This window comes from Clytia hemisphaerica, unplaced genomic scaffold (assembly GCF_902728285.1).
Source record: "Clytia hemisphaerica strain Z4C2 unplaced genomic scaffold, Clytia hemisphaerica genome assembly, whole genome shotgun sequence".
NCBI lineage: Eukaryota > Metazoa > Cnidaria > Hydrozoa > Leptothecata > Clytiidae > Clytia > Clytia hemisphaerica.
In genome coordinates this window covers 132543-152630 of record NW_027103240.1, presented here as the reverse complement: position 1 = coordinate 152630, position 20088 = coordinate 132543, and the positions used below count along the sequence as shown (strand labels likewise).

Genomic DNA, 20088 nt, shown 5'->3' with positions numbered 1-20088 from the left:
GCCAGGAAGGAAAAAATCGCTTATCTGAAGCACGGCCGTATTTCGGCGTTGTCGAAATGAATGAACTTTGGGGGAGATTCCTGAAATGAGAAATGGAAACTTCCGTCAAAGTCGCTGATCTTGTTATTTTGAATTTGGAGGAGTGAGTGATTGGAAGAAAAATGGCTGACTTCTAGTGGAAATTTTTATTTGAAAAGATGTTTTGTTTCTTTTTTCTTATTTGATGAGTCTCTTCTTTGTGTATGTTGCTTTTCTTCATGGTTCTCTTCGTGCAAAATTCTTGGGCTCAGTTTTGGTTGTTGGTCGCCCCACGCTAAGTGGAAGGAGACCATTAATCTCGGTGCTTTTCCTCGTCCTTAAGACAAAAAAGTGCAAGTTTAGTCACACGATTCGGAATCAAATGTTCGGGGAATCGGGAAATTATTTCCCGCGTCAATTCTTGCATCAGTTCTATTATCTCCCTTATATTACGCCACGCAATCTTATCATGTAGCATTTGCCTTACATTCTTGTTAGCTCCGTAGTAATTAGCGTACCTGTTTCATGAAGTTTTTAAATAACGGAGATAATTGGAAGCCTCGTTGAAAGTTTGAGTGCATCTTCAGAATGAATGATTCTTCAAATTTAAATTTATGGTTCTTCATTGACATTATTCCATTCAAATTACCAAACTTTGGGAAGCTGTTGAAAACAAACTTTTTTGAATCGCTCTTGAGGTAAACATTTGGAAGATGTGATGTTGGTTTTCCACAAGAAAGAGGAACGAAGAAGGTTTCAATATCTGTGATAACAAATACAGTATGTCCCAACCAAAGACCACTCACTACACTGCACTACATATGATGGCAACCTAACCAATGTAGTAATTTCCAGAGCAAGTATACCATGACTTTACAATTAGCAGATTTGGTGGGCGTAAAATTCTTAATTCAACCGAAAGAACATCTATCGCTATCGCAGTATATCCACCTAGCTACGTACAAAAAAAATTGATATGGCATGGATTGATATGTACAAAGATTGAAAGATTTTGTGTAACCATTCTCCAAGTATTAACTAAAAGTCTCTTGAGCAAAACTACAATTGTTTGCTGTCTGACAGTTAGTCTAAACTTAAACTCCTATATCAGGATTAGAAACTAGGCTAGTCATACCTCTTTTATCTTTTCCTTTACAACAATACAATGCTGACAAGTTGACACAACACATTTGTACATGTACCACTTCAGCTGTTTATCGAATTTCCACCAATGAGGTTGCCGCATTTCAAACGGCCCTTCTTTTTGGCACCCGTGGCCTCTCAGTGCCTTATACGACGGGCGGCTTTAAAATCCCACCCTTCATATATTTGTTTCAATCCGTGATCCGTGGCTTAGGTTTTTTCTCATCTTCAATTTACTGAAGAAAGCGGGAATTTGATGCGAGGGTTAGATTATTAACAAAGTGCCGTAAACAATCATTGAATAAAAGAAGAAAAGATTGCTCAAGTTTCTGGGTCACCGATAAACCATTATTCTCCTCACTATTCTTGTACATAGATATTATCGAACTCAAAAAAAAAAATCTGGTTCACGATCGTGCCCAATAATAAAGACCATTTTTCGATAATTTTACTATACGATATTCAATGGGTAAAAGTTGGTTAATAAATCCAATAACCAACGAAAACCTATTGAATATATGGTTTATTATATATCTATAGGCAAAAACCAAAAAAAATTAATTGTGTCAATAGCCGAACGTTTCACATAAACACTCCCATAATCGAACGTTCGAATGTTTTTCTTTTTTGATGATTGTCCTAATTACTTTTAGTCATAAAATTTGTTTATGAAATCGACAATAGATTTATTTTAATAAATTTCTTTGATAAACAACAAGAGCGACAAAAAAATCAAACTTTGAAAGCAAAATTTGAAAAAAGAAATCTACCGTGGTATAACAGTCTTGGTATATCAGGAATTATTCAATGGCTGTTTTTGCGTACAGGTATATAATAAATCTATATATTAATAGCGGTATTCTGTATGTCGTTTTGCTGTCTGTCTGTTATACTTTCATTTTCGCACGCAATGTTTTTGTTCTTCCAAAAGATAACTTTTAGTTCTTGCTCCACAAATTAATTTAACGATATTCGCGCCGTTTTATAAAGACTTTGTTTTGATTGATAGATTAGACTTTTTCTTTTTTTTCTTTCTTTTCTTTTGTTTTATGTTTTCGAATGTAATTAACGACCTTATTTGATTTGAGACATTCGAATTCTTTTCAAAACAAAAGAAACCTTTTAAACAGAATCTGTTAAAGAAAAAAACAAATATAAAATAAAACACAAGAATCACATGACAGGTTTGTTAGAACAACAGCAACATTAAAAATACATTCAAGAGACGGTAAAAACTAAAATTCTTTCTTCGTAAAAAGGGACGTTTAAACATGTATGTCGATAATTATTTTGTAAAAAGCAACATAAAATTGCGCTATCACGCTTTTTTGTCTGCGTATCCTAGCTGCCTTCCGGGGGGCCTATGGTTGCGAGCTGACTTTCGGCCCTGTCCCTCGGACCCTTAGCAGAATAAAGAGGAGAAGAAACAAGGGGAATTGTGTGGATTTTAATTCACTTTTTGGAACTCATTTGACCAAATTTCTATCTTTCTGGGGACAAAAAGTTGAAATTTTTCCTATTTTTCCAATTCTTAGTGGGACTGAAGTTTGATTTTCCGATTTTTCAAACTGCCATGTTTCAAAAAAGGCACCCTTTAAGGCCGGCACATACCCATACCCTTCTCTTGCCTAAGTACCCCCTCCCCCGGGCTGCCTTTTTTCGACGAATCGCGTGTCATGTCTACTATTTCACTCCGCTTATCTTGACGTCAAGGTTTTCCTAAACATCAAGAACTACGGCAAATATAACGCGAGCGAAGCGAGAAAAAAAATATAATCGCAGAGCCGTCTCGGACGTCGCTGGTCGACGGTATGGTGTAATTTGGGAATGCCCTTTCTGTTTTCTGATCATTTTTGCCACAAAAATCTTTTTCAAAATATGGTTAAAAGATACGTCACCCGGGAGGGATAGAGTCAAACTTTGAAGAGAATTCTTCCCTTTAATTTTGATTTCATCGTGACACCATACCTTCCCAACATCTCAAAGGACTTTAAATGCGTTCAGCAAATAGCTAAACCGGCGTGCGACGCCGGGTACCGGCTAGTAAATATATAATACGATAAAGATACATCAAATGGAAATAAGAATCCATAATGCATTTAAGTTGGGAATCTCCATAAGGTCATCATTAAATACTAACCAGTTTTCACTAATATGATGGGATTGTGTTTACAATAAAACAAGCGCGACACTGATTAAAAAATGGAAAATACTTTTTATACAAAAAAATACTGCATGAATAAAAACGCCTTGATTTAGTAATAGGAGCAGAATAAAGTTAATACTTCAAGACATCCCTCCCTACTAGAAGAAATAATTTCCGGAAGTCGCAAGATCCAATTTTCTTTCATCTAGTTTTTTTGAAAACAGAAGATTTTTAGCCTGGTTACAGAAATATCAACCATAATTTTTGTCTCTACGTTTGAGCATAAGATTAGTTTCGTATCGAGCAACTGAAAAATGTCTTTTTCTTTTAATCCATCAATTTCGCACAACGAAAAGATCATTTTCATTGTCTTTTATGGAGCGATGACGTTGATCGGTAGTTTTGGAAACATCATCTCTATCGTCTGTTTGCGAAGGAAGAACCAAACTCAAAAGAAGAAATTGGATTTCATTCTCTTATCCCTGAGTATTAGCGATGTTTTGATGTCTGCAGTTGTTTTCCCAATGACCGCTTTGAATGTTTACTGGCCTGGTAAAGAAGAATACCCAATTGATCCCATTTTGACGAGAATAAGAAGTTTTTTAAAAATAGCTTTGACTTCTTCATCTTCCCTTACGATTATACAACTCGCTATCATCAAGTACATCAAAATCTCACAAATTACGAAATTTCATCACATCGTAACGTATCGCCGGCTTCGAATTATGATTGTACTTTCATGGCTGTTATGCTTTGGTTTTGCGTCTGCAAATCTTTTTACAGAGAAAGAATTTCCATATTTCACACAGCTTGTCGTCATAACAACCTTGATTACTCTTCCGTTATTTTATTATCTGATATACAGAGTGTACAAACAGTCTCGCAGTCGTTTAAGTCAAGAACAAGATCGTACGTCAAATGATCCCTCTATCTTAAAAAGATCGACACATGCAGAGCATAGTAACGCAAATTTAGAAATTTCAATCTCTGAGAGGATAGTCTCCCTCCGTATTGAAGAATCTCTTCCCAAAGAGAGTTCTTCAAGCAACACATCTAATGTTGAAGCATCGCATGACCAGCCCACGACTTCGAAAATCTGCACACGCATGCGTATTGGTGTCACTGATATCCAGATGAACAGCATAAACAAAGCGCTAAGCAAATCAAGATTAAAAAAATCAAAGAAAATGACAGATGATATAACACGATCCATGTCAAATAGAATCACAAAAAAGATCTTATTGTTTATTGGCTCATATTTCTTTTGTCTTCTCCCAGGTGTTATTGCAAATCGCTTATATAGAGCTGGAGTAATTAAAGATGGTTTTATGGCGCATTTGGTAGTGATGGTTTTCTATGGAAATTCATGCATAAATCCTTTTTTGTACATCGTCAGTGATCGGGAGATAAGAACTCTTGCTAAACGACTTTTCACGAAAAATAATTGAAGGTATATTTAAGGTATATGCAGTGGCGTTGTGGGAAAATTTTTCTGGAGGGGCCCAAGTCAATTTTTTAATGGCGCCCCCCCCCCAATTTTCCAAAGTGGCGCCCCCGTCCACCAGTTTCTAAATTTTTACTAATTCACTAGCCCCTTCAAAAAAGCTCCGCTGGGGGGCCGTGACCAGTCGTCCGACAAAGCAGTGTGTGGAACAACCATGCAGTCAAATAAATGGATGTTGAACTAATAACTGTCGAACAACTAAGCGATCACTTGTTGGACAGTGCAACAGCTCAACATTTTTGAGATTTGTCGAACAAATGTACCGTAGAGGAAAATTTGTCAGAATTAATAACCTCAGTTTGACAACAAAAATTTCTGTAACTTTAATTTACATAGAAGAGAATTATTATTATTATTATTAAATTACAAGATTGTGTGGCAAGAAAACTCTAAAAAAAGGTCAGAATTTACAATAATTCTCTTCTCACAACAAAAATGCTGCATTTTTTCTAAAATTATGAATACGTGTACCCAAAAACATTTTTTCTGTAAACATGTAAACATAATTCTGAATTTTTTATCAGAGCTATCTCATCACACCACTTAATTCTGCAATTTTTTCACAAATTAAATTTGTGCACGTCAGATGTTACATTTCTCATGTCAGACTGAAATACTTAATTTTGTTCTTAAATTACTACGGTTTAAAGGTGCTCTTCCACACAAAATAGAATATACATACATGCATACACATCAAAAGTTTTGCATCATTTTTTTCTGCCAATTTTACTCAATAAAATCATGGGCCGCAGCTTCACTTTAAAAGTGGTAGGGCCATGGTTTAGTGTCTAAGGAGGTGCGACCATGGTTGGCACCGACGGGAGAAATTTTGGAAAACTAGCCCTTCTAGACTGCCTAAAACAGGTCTTTTTCAAGGTTTTTACGCAGAATTTAGCTGAATCAGTAAATTTTCTTCTTACTTTGAAAAAAAAGTGGTCGGGCGAAGGCCCGGGTGCAACCCCCCCCCATCCCCCGCTGCCGCGGAAAATATACTACATAATAATAATATAAATCTCATGAAAATTAAACATATTTTGATTTTGAAATTCTAATGTACGAGCAATGCACCTTAACATTGAATGGTATGTAAGGTTATCAGCAAATGCAAATTTTTCCTTTAAAATATTATTTCATACTTCACTCACAAACAGTGAATAGTTTAAACATTCTAAGGGGGTTCACTATCTTTAAAATCTAATCAGGAAAAGAGTTTGTTTACATGATGTCAATAAGTTCAATAATAATAATAATCAAAAACTGCAGCATCAAAACAATATAGGGAAAACTGAATAATCCTTGTACACTTTTGATAATTATAGAAAACTGAAGCTACATTGCAAATATTTACCTATCTAAGAATGTATAAAATAACAAAAACAAAGAAGATTCTTGAGTGAATGAATATTTTTGAAAATTTCTTTCACAGGGATGATGATCTAAGATTGAAAAATCAATCCTGTGAAAATGGTAACTATACCACATTTCTACAAGAAGTTGATTTTTTCTTCTTCATTTTTCATTTTCATTTTTCTTTTTTTTTTCAAAATTTTTTGCTTGATAATTATCCACTCACAATTATCTTTTTAAAAAGCACAAAACTGCTATCTAATTCGAATTCTATTAAAAGTTACAGTCTTTTTTGTCTCCGCTGCAAATTATTTTGAGACAGACTTTAATAAACTCTTTTTAATTAAAACGAGGCTCAAAAATGAAGAACAATAAACAATTAAGAATCTTATAGACCGATTTCTCAGCAAATTATGGTCAAATTAGTAAAGAACAACATGATAAGGGAATAGAATAAGAAAAATTTTAGGCTTAAAATGTCAAAAATAAAAACAGCTATACCTCATCAAAATTCTACTGGTTCTTATAAAAAGAGTCAAGTGACAAGGAATCACATTGTGCAATGACTGAATGACAAACAGCAGTAAGATTAGCAGTTAGACTGGTATACATTTTTCCCGCATCAAAACCAGGTTGCTAAGGCTCCAGGGCTCATATTTGCCATTTATTTCACCATCTCTTAAATAAAAGGCTTTTTAAATAATATAAGTATGGCAAACGAAAGCCCTTGACCCAATAAGCATAAATTGTATAAATATCAGGGTGGCCAAAGCAAGTTTTTCAGAAAATGAGCTAGAATGCTCAGCAACCCCAGGGCTGATTGAAAATTGGTGTATCTTATAAAAATGTGTAGTTAGTTAGTCTGTTGTTCTTATAAAAACTAGGAGATTAAGGTAGGGGATTCAGGTGCAAGAGTGTCACCTTGAAGTACTGCAGACAAGATGGAAAATTCTTCTGTTTCTCCATCAGGAGATTGAACTTTTGCTCTTGTGTTCTTGTAAAGAAGTTTGATTGCCTGCACGAGCTCGTTTGGTATGCCATATGCTTTTAATATACTGAACATTCTGACTCTATGTATTCTATCAAAGGCCTTCCGAAAGTCTAGGGAAAGTAGTACTGCTGGTAGATTGTTAGACTTCACACCTTCAATAAGTCGTCTCAATGCAAGGATCTGGGACGCTGTCGATCTACCTGGTCTTAATCAATTTTGATTTGGGCGTAGGAATGCGGGTCAAGAATTGGTTGGATACGATTAAGGATCATACGGTTTACCAGTTTGGCGACAATAGCATTTTAACGATATACCACGATAGTTTTTACCTTTGCTGAGATTGCCTTTCTTTGGTACTGGGATAATGTTACTGATTGACCATTGATCAGGTTTATTACCATTCATGAGTAGATCGTTCGCAGAAGATAGAAGAGGTTGTTCAATATTGCATTACTTCAGGAGGGATGTTGTCGGGTCCTGACGTTTTCCCGAGAGTTATTCTTGATCTGGCTTTAACAAGCTCATCCTGTGTAAATGCTCCTGTTTTGAAAGGTAGATCGCTGAGAATGGTTTTGATTTCGCTTTGATCGTCATTTATAATAGGCTCACGTCAAAGCAGATTTTTAAAGTGCTTATTCCAATTATTGACACGTTCCTCTTTATTTTTGCCTTTAAGTATGCCCGATTTCTCTTTCTTACGTCCGGAGATGCTGTTTATTGATTTCCATGCTTCACGGTGCTTTTTAGAATGGTCCATCTCTTCAAGACGACGGATCCCGTTGACAAGCTTGTCTCCCATCACTGCTTCGTAAGCTGTTTGAAGTACCGCTTTATTTCTCTGAAGTGTGCATTCATTGTCTGGAGTTTGAGATTCCTGGAAGATTTTGAAAGCGTCTTGGACATCTTTTCTTGCCTGAATTACTCTTGGGTTGGAGGATGTTTCATTTTTGTGTTTATTCTTCTTTCTGGGTATGAGGATTTTAGTTGCCTCATCATTGGCTTGAATGAAGAAGTCGTATCGCTGGGTGGCATCAATATTGTCATTAACACAGGACAGCAAATCTACTTTGCAAGGAAATGGAAAATTGTCTTTGTAAGTCTTTACTTTTTCTTATTAGTTCCCAATCATGCCTGATTTGCCCTTGAGTTTTCTTAGATCGAAAGCTGATCTTGAGTTTTGCTCTTAGAATACGGTGATCAGAGCCGATGCTGGCGAATGAGTTGTAGGTGGAAACGTCTTTCACGGAGTTAGCCCATTTTCTATTGACAAGGATATAGTCTACTTGCGATTTTGTATTTGACATGTCAGAAATATATGTCCCCATAGTCTACTTTGCTTTTTCTGAAATTTGATGTTTGTGATCTGCATTTTGCATTCCTGGGAAAGATTGAGTAGCAGTTGACCGTTATTGTTTGTTTTTTTATGATAAGTAAACTTGCCGTCATCTTTACCGATGTGTCCGTTAAGCTCTTGGTCCACTTAGCTTTTTTGGTCGCCCAACAACGCGCACAGCTCGAGCGTTTTGGTCGCTGAGCGCTTTTATACTTCCATTGAAAATTAGAAAAAATTTGCGCGTAAGAGAAAATCAAAACAAAACACAATTGTACATGATAAAAAGAACACACAATCAGTATGTTTACCTTCTCGCTGATTGGCTACTTCAAAAAGAACAATAGAAGAGACACACAGCTTTGCGCACAAAGTTGAAATTTTTCAACTTTCAAAAAAGCTCACGCCGTTCATTGCGACAAGCCTTGAAAGCTTAATTTATGCAATTTATGCAATAATCGAGCCGTGCGCATTGTGCGGCGACCAAAAAAAGCTAAGTGGACCACGAACTTAAGCGGACCACGAGCTTTAAAGTCACCAAGCACAAGTAAAATATTATGCTTTGGTACACTTTTGATAGTGTCTGTCAACTCATCGAAGTGGTCAATGGCATCTTGGGTATCCTCTTGTGGTGCATAGTTAACGATGACTGTGGTTGTAGGGTTGCAATTAAACGTTGCTATGAGGATACGTTTGTTCACATACTTAACACTGGAAAGGACATTCTCAGCAGCTTTGTTTACGAGTAGACCTACTCCACCGTTAGCCGCATTTTTGGTATTCCTCCAGGCCGATTGAGTGATCAGTACACATACAGGCAATTTGGTGTAGTTTATCGTTTTTTTCTCTGTATCAGGGTGGACAATTTTGTGATCGACGATTCCGAGGATCGAGGTGTTCGAGTTAAGAAAAATTTTGGCAAGTTCAAGTCGTTTGAATTGATGACGTATTGTTCTTACATTGAGAGTCGCAATGTAGCTATAAGTGTATTGGTTAAAAAGAGGTTTTGAGCTTTGATGATCTCCTCATCCGATGCAGCTCGTCCGAAAGGATTTAGAGGTACATCATCATCGTTCCCATTTCTGGTACAGTCATTAATCACAAAGCTTGAATTTGTAGGGGCTCGGACCCTAGTGCTGTTAAGTCGTGAATTCATTTTGTCTGTCGAATTGCTAAATATACATAAGGGGCGCCACTCCACTTGCGGTTGCAGTTCCTTTTCTCAAAAGGTTGAATCTCCTCGCCGGTGATCAGTTGTGATTCATACGCCGAGTAGAAAGTTGTACAAATCCATGATATCGGTTTATCGATAGAAACATTTGTCCAAGACACCCTCCCGCATTTCAAAGGTGTGAGTTACATTTCGTCAGGCCCCTACCCTTTGACCTGTTCGGCTAGGTTGAACCTACCAGGAGACCTTGAGTTTTAAGAGCCGAGAAATTTTCTTAAAATGTTCTTATTTTCACCATTTTGCGAGTATTTTTGTGTATCTTCCCTAACAAAGTAGATGTCTTAGAGTCGACAAAGCCTTTAAATGTTCTTATAACCTGCTCATGATATTTTAGTCATCGATTGTTCTTATAAAAACGTGAACAAATTTCAGTGACATGAAGCTTGTCATAAAAATATTACAATTTTGATAATGAAAGTTTCCCGACCACCCAACCGAAAGTTTCGAATAGAAAAAACGAGTTGAAAAGTTCGAAAGTAGCATAAGCCTGATACATACCTTATACTCAGTGACTAAATGGATTAGAGTATTTTTTATCTGTAATATTGGACACGAGAAGTTCATTTCTTGATGAGTTACGCTAAATAATAACTTGTTGTTTTTATATGAAAAAAAATTCACGCATGCGATGTAAAGCTTCCTGATTTGTCTCGATCAATTCAAATTACATATTCAAATATAAGAACAAAATAAAAAAATAAGAACACTACAAGGACAGCCAACCTGAAAATTGACGAGTTCAACACCCGGGGGGTGTACTACTACCCTTGCCGACCGACGGGGGTGCTCCGCTGAGGTTCGAAAAATGGACCCTACGTGGGACTCGTTTTTTCAAAAATTGTGCCGAAATTTGGGAAAAAAAGTGACCCTGAATGGTACTGAATTGGACTGAAATTCCAAAATTTTCTCAAATTTTCTACTTTTTCCCTAAATTTTCAAAAAAAGGCACCCTACGAGAGACTGATTTTTCTATTTTGGTGTTTTTGCGACTCTACCTTGGACTCGTGGAGGCTAAAAAAGCAAGGTAACCTGACCCCGTAACCCATTTTGCCCTAGTGCCCCCTCCCCGGGGCTCAACAAAATTAGTTTCAATCTTCTATACATAGCTGTCCATAACAGTTTTTTTCTCAACTTGGAGATTACAGCTAATTTTGTTTGATTTGAAGTGCTATGTAGAAAAAGGTTTGTAGAAAAAGTTAATTTTGTAATGTGTATGGCCTTTTCAAATTGATAGATTTGATTATTCAAAAATTTATTTTTCGAAAAGGTGCGGTCAATCCCAGAGGGCTTAGGATCGGGCAGTGACTTTAGGCGCCACCGAGCCATCACGACTGACCAAGGTCGCTAGCGTTCTGACGAGAGAAATTCCGGATAACCAATCCCGAACGGACCACGGTTCAAGATTGCTAATTCAATTCTATTGCTTGAAACACTTTTAATATGTATTCTGCTTGTGGTTTAAAGTCTGAAGGGAAATACTGTTATTTTATCGCCCATAATAGATTTTTAGTTTTCCCACTTCTCATGCAGTTGTTTTAGAAATTGTTTGAATAATTAAACACCAAGTGGGGATTTCCCTTTTCTCGTTTACTTTTGAATGTTGATTGTTCCTATGCAAACATCTCTGTAATCTCCGGGCAGATTCTGATATTCCGTTCACGGTACGTTTTCTTTCTAAAGACCATGGCTCCGTTAGAGAATCTGCCAGGATTAGCGCACCGCTTTGATCTCTTTCATCCAGATTTAAGATGAATATCAAATGAGCTTTTGAGCGATTGCAAAACAATTGCAACAAAATCAAATGTTTGCCAGGACAAAGGACTCCCGTACACTTTGTCCCGTTCCCCCGGGCTCGGGGGAGTACTTATGCCGCCCTTAAGGACCCAGTTTCAGAAGCATTCTCGAAAAAAGAACACCGTGAGTATTAAAATTATTTAAAGGATTTGAATCCATTCAAAGTTAGCAAAGAAGTTATTATAGAGGAACATTCTTTCATGGGAATAAGATATCTTATTGTAGATCTACTTTTTTTCTATGCTTAAGCTCACCCCATTACCATAACAAAACATAAAGAACATAAAAAGTGCGTTTAAGAACATCTAAGCTGACTTATACGTTTGAAAAACATAAGAAAATTAAATAGACATTGCTAGCCTGAGAATTGATGAGATCAACAAAAACTTGCCCAAAATCTTCTCAACTCTCAAATGTACAGCCAAATTTAATGTACATTTAAGAACATTTTTAGACTTAAAATTCATAAAGTTAAGATTATCTGTAGGCTTTAAAGATTCCGACGTTTTTATAAAACAAGTTTTTTAAAGGTTGTCTAAAATTTGTGAAGCTTCCAGATGTTCTTAACCTTTAAAGTTTTGAGCCCAGAAATGTTCTTAAAAAGTTCTTATTTTTTTACTATTTTATGAGTATTTTTGTGTATCTCCCTAGAAAATTGGGTATTTTTAGAGTCGTTATTCAGTGACAGACATGTTACGCTTGTCGTAAAAATATTTCAATTTTATTTATGAACATTACCCGGCCACCCAACCAAAGTTTCGAGAAAAAAGCGAGTTGAAAGTTCGAAAGTAGCATAAGCCTGATACATACCTTATACTCAGTGACTAAATGAAATGAGTATTTTTATCTGTAATGTTGGAAGCGAAAAATTCATTCTTTGATAAGTAACGCTAAATAATAACTTGTTGTTTTGTATGAAAAAAATTCACGCATGCGATGTAAAAAGCTTCCTGAAATTTGTCTCGATCAATTCAAATTACATATTCAAATATAATGTGGTTTTGATTGAATCAGTAAGAAAACCTTGTTCACATGTTCTCAATCTCATGAATTATTCAACAAGACAATATTGTGAAAGCTCTGTTTACATTACGAGATTTATCCAAGTGTTTTTTTAAGAACATTTATGCTGACTTATACGTTTGAAACAAATAAGAAATTTAATTAGACATGGCCAGCTTGAAATTAATGAGATCGACAAAAAGTTCTCATCAACTCTCAGATGTACAGCCAATTTTAATGTACATTTTAAAGAACATTTTTAGGCTTAAAATTTATAATGTAAAAATTGTCTGTAGGCTCCAATGATTTCGGATGTTTTTCTAGAACAGGTTTTTTAAGATCGTCAAAAATTTGTGAAGCCTGCGGATGCTCTTAAAATGTTCTTATATCTTTACCTTATGAGTATTTTTGTGTATCTCCCTAAAAAAATTGGTGTTTTCGGAGTCGTTATTAAAGGTTTTATTTTTACATAAGTGTTCCCGTTTTATATAATCAGGCACATATTTCATATCAGGACAATGTCTGCCTATTGTTATATTATGCTGATATAAGCAAAAAATATACTCTTTTTGACCAATCTTGCTCCACATCCGTGTCAGTTCAATGTGAAAAAGCTTGTAAATCAAAATTGATGAGTGAGCAAACGATTTCACTCTTATTTAAAAACAAAACCTTTAACTCAGTGACAAACATGTCACACTCGTCGTAAAAAATATTTCAATTTTATTGATGAATATTTCCCGACCACCCAACCAAAGTTTCGAGAAAAAAAGAGTTTAAAAGTTCGATAGTAGCATAAGCCTGATACATACCTTATACTCAGTGACTAAATGAAATGAGTACTTTTTATCTGTAATGTTGAACACGAGAAATACATTTCTTGACGAGTAACGCTTAATAATAACTTGTTGTTTTTATATGAAAAAAATTCACGCATGCGATGTAAAAAGCTTCCTGATTTGTCTCGGTCAATTCAAATTACATAATAAACATATTGTGGTTTTGATTGAATCAGTAAGAAAACCTTGTTCACATGTTCTCAATCTCATGAATTATTCAACAAGACAGAATTGTTAAAGCTCCGTTTACATTATTCATTCTCTTGTGGTACCAATGAGATATAAGTTGTAAAGGTACTGAAAGGTCGATGCTCGGAAATCCCGAATTATTCTCATATAAAAACAAGTTATGACGTCATTCTCAATTTTTATTTCATTTCCCAACAAGTTTCTTGGTCCCAAGGAAAGATTTGGTAAAAAATAAGAACACTACAAGGACAGAAAATTGACGAGCTCAACACCGGGGGTGTAGGACTCGTTTTTTCAAAAATTTTGCTGAAATTTGGGAAAAAGTGACCCTGAATGAGACTGAAATTCCAAAATGTTCTCAAATTTTCTACTTTCTCCCCAAATTTTCCTAAAAAGGCACCCTACGAGGGACTGATTTTTCTATTTTGATGTTTTTGCGACCCTAGTCCTTGGACTCGTGGAGGCTAAAAAAGGTACAGCTAATTCTGTTTCATTTGAAGTGCTATGTAGAAAAAGGTAATTATGTAATTTGTATGGCCTTTCCAAGCTGATAGATTTAGATTATTTTAAAAATATATTTTTGGAAAAGGTGCGGTCAATCCCAGAGGGCTTAGGATCGGGCAGTGACTTTAGGCGCCACCGAGCCATCACGACTGACCAAGGTCGCTAGCGTTCTAACGAGAGAAATTCCGGAGAACCAATCCCGAACGGACCACGGATATTAAATTGTTAATTCAATTCTATTGCTTGAAACACTTTTAATATGTATTCTCCTTGTGGTTTAAAGTCGTCTGAGGGGAAATACCGTTATTTTATCGTCCATAATAGATGTTTAGTTTGTTTCAGACCATTTGGTTTTCCCCACTTCTCATTCAGTTGTTTTAGAAATTGTCTGAATGATTAAACACCAAGTGGGGATTTCCCTTTTCTCGTTTACTTTTGAATGTTCATATGCAAACATCTCAGTAATCTCCGGGTAGATTCTGATACTCCGCGCACGGCACGTTTTCACTCTAAAGGCCATGGCTCCCGTAAGAAATTCTGCCCGGATTAGCGCACCGCTTTTATGTTTTTCATCCAGATTTGGGATGAATATTAAATGAGCTTTTGAGCGCACTGATTGTCTGAAGCAAAACAATTAAAACTCGAAAAAATAATCAAAAACCAATACCATAGAGGCATGTTTCTCAGGACAAAGGACTCCCTGGGACCGGGTAGAGGGTTACTTAAGCAAATGGAGGGCACGGCTATGTGCCGCCCATTGGCCCAGTTGCAGAAGTATTCTCGAAAAAGGACACACTGTTTATTAAATTTTTTAAAGGATTTGAATTCATTCAAAGTTAGCAAAGAAGTTATTATGACGGATCATTTGTTCATGGGAATAAGATATCTACTTTTTTTTCTAGGTTTCAGCTCACCCCATTACCAATATATGTTTCATTCACCTATCGCATAATCAACAGCATCTTCATGATGGACTGGTGGCTTTCCCTTTCACTGTCTGTTTGGTGGTCGGTGAATTTCTATTACTCAAATGTAAGTCTTGTATGTTTATATTTTTTAGGCCGGAATCGGTTTTTTCAACACAGTTGAACAGTCGTTTTTCGTACTCTAAAGTCGGGGAAATAAGGGAGAAATAATAATCTGGAAAAAGCCGTGAGATTAGTTTGGAAAAAACTATGCTAAAATAACGAAACAAAGTGTCATATTCGACGTATTTGCAGTATCTGACACATCCTACAGCCTAGCATAGCCTTTTCCTATCCCACAACGCGAAGCTGGTTTATAACGTTTTACGTCTTTTGTTTTTTAATTGAATTGACATCAGTTCCTTGAAACATAATACAATGACTTCAAAAGTGATACCAATCTCCCCCGACGATTATGTGTTTTTTTTTTTGCGCAGTTTAAAATAAATTATAAACTTGGTTTTCGGGAAGGCACTGGCTAGGAGGGTATATTTGTAAAAAGTTACAGACGGGACAGTCTCAAACAAGAAAGTCATTTCCGTTTGGTACAGGTAAAACTTAGTCTAAACTTTTGTAGTATGTTACACTATTTTCTACACAAAATGATACGGGAAGACCGGCATCGCTTTAGATTTTAGAAGTTTTACCGATCTCCAAACTGGCAAGGTCGTTTTTCCGTTGATTTAGCTAATTTTTGTTTCGTCTCGTTGTTCGATGTTGTTTTCAACATCTGTTCGCACGGTTGTAAAAAGTTCGGATATTTTTCAAGGCGAAAATTAATAATTGACGATCTTTTCATATCGGGAATGTTTTATCATGTGTCACATTTAAAAATATCGGGAAAGGTAACGATTGAAATTGAAAGTGAATGAAATATTTACTTTACAGTAGATTTATTCAATTTTTTATGTCTGTTTTTTTTTTCTAACGTGCGAATTCATCTCAATCATATCGTGATTCCCAGTGAAAAAAGTATAATATTTGACACATTAACATTTAATTCGAATTGTCAAGCCTTGAAAATAGTTTTATTCTTAAAACGCGTCGTCAGTGCCGAATTTTGCGAAAATCCGTTCTCGCCAAAAATGAGGTAATGCATAACAAAAAATAAAATAATGGTTTATGAGGTAGGTTATTTTCATTTGAAATTTGTCACGCCAACTGGGTAAGACTACCGCCAACTGGGTAAATTTAAAGTGATTTTCAAACCGTTATTGATAAAGAACTTAATCAAAGGGAAAAAAATAAATAACTGTTTTGTACTCCCTTTGGTAGTAACTATTTGAATGCGAAAAGAAATCCCAGCAAATATACTGCTGATATAAATAAATGGGAATCTTTAAAACTCACACCAACTGGGTAACCCGCTCCTACTGGCTATGAAAAGCTTTCCATTTTAATTTGAAATTTAGGAGAGGGTTATTGATGTCGCTTAAAATGGAAATGAATGTGCTACACTTGGTGTCTCTTTTTTTATCTTCTACTATACCTTAAGGGAAGAGATTTTGGCGGAAAGAAATTTTGGCGAATTTGGCAAATTGCCTAAAAATAATGTCGACAAATTCGCCAAAATTTCTCTCCGTCAAATTTAATTTTATAGTTCAGGCCAAACCCAAAATAAATTCTCGCCAAATTTAATTTTCTTTCAATTTAGTCTCTATTTCTCCTAAAACCCTTTTTTTCCTCTTTTTTCAGTTAAAATATTGACGAAAAATGGATTGTTCGCCAAAATTAATTCTCGCCAAATTTAGAAATTTTATTAAATCGCCAAAATGAATTACGCCAAATTGCACCAAAATTGGCGAATTGGCTCATTCGCCAAAATTTCTTTTCTTAAGGTAATTAAAAGAAGGAAGGGAGGGGAAAGAATCATTTTCTTTTGTTTTTAGGATATTCTATTTGCGAGTACTTTTTGAAAACATTTTGTGAAATTAATATTGATCAATTACTTGTAGGTGCTAATGTCTAATGATATGGTTTTGATGTAATTTTGAGGTTTTTTGGGTTGTTAATTAATTTTTTTATTTGCTTAATGTATCTTCTCAATCATCTTGAGTGCTTTTTCATTACAGGGACCACCATCTTTGAAATGAAATAGTTTTTATAAGAACCAACTAAATTTAGCTTCGGCTTCTCTTGTATTCTCGAAATCTTTAACTTAAGTCTCGAATGTTCTTAAAATGTTCTTAAAATACTCTGTTTCTTTACTAATTGCTTTGGTGTTTTCTGGAATACGAGACTAGGATTATTCTAAATTTTGTTCTCAGGTTCAAAACAAATTATATAACTATTGTTCTTATTTAAAATCTTTTTTATCAAAAAGCAACTCCTTTTTGGTTGAGACTTCCTTCCGTGTTCACACTTTTCACAATCAAAAATAACATACAGTTTCCTCCGTTCCCATCCATTCAGACGTACATATTACATATAAGCAACATTACATAAAAATTCACCAAACTAAGAAGTGATAAGCAGAATCACTGTACGTATGTGGAAGCCATGAAAATTGAGTAAATCAGGAGAACCTAGTTGGCAGACAAGCATTTAACCCGTCTTTTGACTTGTTCATTTCAACAACATTATACAAACATCTAATCAAGTTTCCTTCGTTGGTAATTGACCGACCAATTAATGACAATGTGCAGTTATCAACATACCAATTTATTTTTCATATCTATTTTTCTTCAAATCTCTTCTATTTACACCGTTCCGCAAATATTCACCAAGGTTGTTGGTGGTGAAAACGTCAGGATTGAAGGTATTGATGCAATTTATGAAAGATCAGTATCCAGTCCAACTGAATGTTCCCTAATATGTCAACGCCATAAATGTGTTTTCGCCCAAACCGTACCTCAAGAGAAACAGCCAGGTCTTAAATGTTCGTTATTCAGCAATATTGAAGATGTCTCGGCTGTATTGGTGCATCATAAAAGCGCCAAGATTGTAAAGTTGAATGAACAGCTTTCTTGCAGCAACGAAGATCAAGATCCGATTCTTCCACTAGCACCAACACCGCCACTAAGCAGTTTACCGGAATGTCTTGATTGGTATGAGAATGGATCTGAAGACGATGGTGTGTATAACATAACCATCGGTGGAAAATCAACTCCAGTCTATTGTATAATGTAAGATCAACAAAGTTTCGGAGCAGGTAGGTTCCTCTTGAATTTTTACCATATATCTACTAATTGGAATCTCAAATATGGATTTGTTTAACTGGTTCACAGTCCCGATAGAAAGATGACGTCGAAAATCAAGGTTGTTTGGATCACAAAAGTCCTACAAACAAACTTCCAATCCTTTCCCTGTCTACAATAACAACGATATTAACAAAGAAGGAAACGGAAAAAGCTTTCTCTTTGCTCACAGCTTGTAGGTACTGTAGAGAGCAGAATTAAACTTCAAAGTCTTATGAATCGCATCATTAGAAAAGACTTAACGGGGAAATAAAATTTCCGTGGTTTAAGAAGATGGGCGTTTTTTAAGAACAGATATTCGCAGGTTGACACCTACTTTTTAATGAATTTCTTTTCTTCAATATCTTAGGAAATTCATGATTTTTTAATTTTCAATATTTCTGCGAAGCTAACTTTTACGGTAGAAACCCAAACTGCACCGCGAAAATTGGTTCCATTAAGTTATCTTTAATGATACCGATTTTTCAGTGTAATTTGCTCTATTGTTTTGTTTAGGATGGACAGTTTTCCAGCGCCGTAAAGACGGGTTTGTCGATTTCTACAGATCATGGTTGGACTACAAGGTTGGATTTGGTAATATCCATGGTAACCACTGGCTTGGTTTGGAGAAGATTCATCAATTCACCAAATCCAAACCAACTGTCGAAGTTCTCATCTTTGCTAAACGATTTATTGGCAATACAAGATTTGAACATTTTGAAGGTACAGTTGACGCTCTCTAATTCGATCTTCAAGGGGATTTTGAATTTTCATCGAATAAGGGAGCTTATCGAATAAGAGAGCGTCGTTTATGAGAGTTTCTTGTTGACGGGGACTTTAAATATCATCGAATAAGGGAGCCTATCGAATAGTAGAACGTCGAATTAGAGAGCGTCGACTGTAATGTAAATTGTTTGCTAAATGCGTTTGAATTTTCCACTGGTGGTAACAAATTTCTTTGCGTTCCTTTGCGGGGTTTTCCATCATGTATTCCTTCTTTTTGATTTTTAACTCATTTTATTAACAGAAACCCGACAAACTCAACTAAAGGCCCGTCACTTGCCACTAATTTTTAATTTCAAACTAACTTTGCTTCAACTATTGTTAAAGGTTTTATTTTTACATAAGTGTCCCCGTTTCATATCAGACACAATCAGGACAGTGTCTTCCTATTGTTATATTATGCTGATATAAGCAAAAAATGTTGTTCTTTTCCTCTTTCTGACCAATCTTGCTCCACATCCGTGTCAATTCAACGTGAAAAAGCTTGTAAATTAAAATTGATAACTAAGCAAACGATATCACTCTTATTTAAAAACAAAACCCTTAACTTTGTTTTTACCTTTTTTATCATCAAGGTTTTTCAGTGGATGGCGAAATCACAAAGTACAGAATAACAAGTGGTAGAAAAACAGGTGTAAATTACGGGAGAGATTGGACAGCTTTGAATGGGATGAGATTCAGCACATTCGATTCAGATAATGATAATTTTGGAGATAGTAATTGTGCCCAAAATTACCCTTCAGGTAAATTGAAAGACCACTAATTCATTTACTGTTATCTACTCTTAGGCTCCAAATAAACGGGCCCCACCGCTTGTTAACTTTTCGCCCCTTATTTCGCTCTAAAAAGCCTGATTTTAACCTATATTTACCTTATTTTTTGGTTTTCAGAAGTACGATTTCCAACCTCCCGGCAATTAGGTCCCCTCCCGTTTATTTGGAACCTAAGAGTACTTCGGTAATACTCTCAGCTCAGATGCCTGATAAACGGGGAGAGGGGTTTGAATAATCAGGGGGGGAGCTAATTTTCGAGGAGGTTGGTAATTGTACACATAAATGCCCCCAAAATAAGGTAGTTATTAGCAATTTACAGCGCTTGTTTTAAAAACCTTTTTTGGTTGTGTAAG

At 35.7% G+C, this 20088-nt stretch overlaps 3 protein-coding genes across 4 annotated transcripts in view; 1 reads left to right on the top strand and 2 right to left on the bottom strand.

Moving 5' to 3' along the window:
- The window catches only part of LOC136802082 (prolyl 4-hydroxylase subunit alpha-1-like), a 136378-nt gene extending 126133 nt beyond the window's left edge, over nucleotides 1–10245 (bottom strand). The window contains exon 1 of the mRNA XM_067058833.1: nucleotides 10209–10245. The gene's annotated coding sequence lies outside the window, so the exon portion shown is untranslated. The remainder of the gene's footprint in view (nucleotides 1–10208) is intronic.
- LOC136815450 (uncharacterized protein MCAP_0864-like) overlaps nucleotides 1–20088 on the bottom strand; it is a gene marked incomplete in the record, with an annotated part of 74246 nt that overhangs the window by 27913 nt on the left and 26245 nt on the right.
- The window catches only part of LOC136799311 (protein smoothened-like), a 36547-nt gene that overhangs the window by 3233 nt on the left and 13226 nt on the right, over nucleotides 1–20088 (top strand). For both annotated transcript variants that reach the window (XM_067056119.1, XM_067056050.1), the window contains exon 5: nucleotides 14941–15070. In XM_067056119.1, the coding sequence (XP_066912220.1) occupies nucleotides 14941–15070 (130 nt within the window). The remainder of the gene's footprint in view (nucleotides 1–14940; nucleotides 15071–20088) is intronic.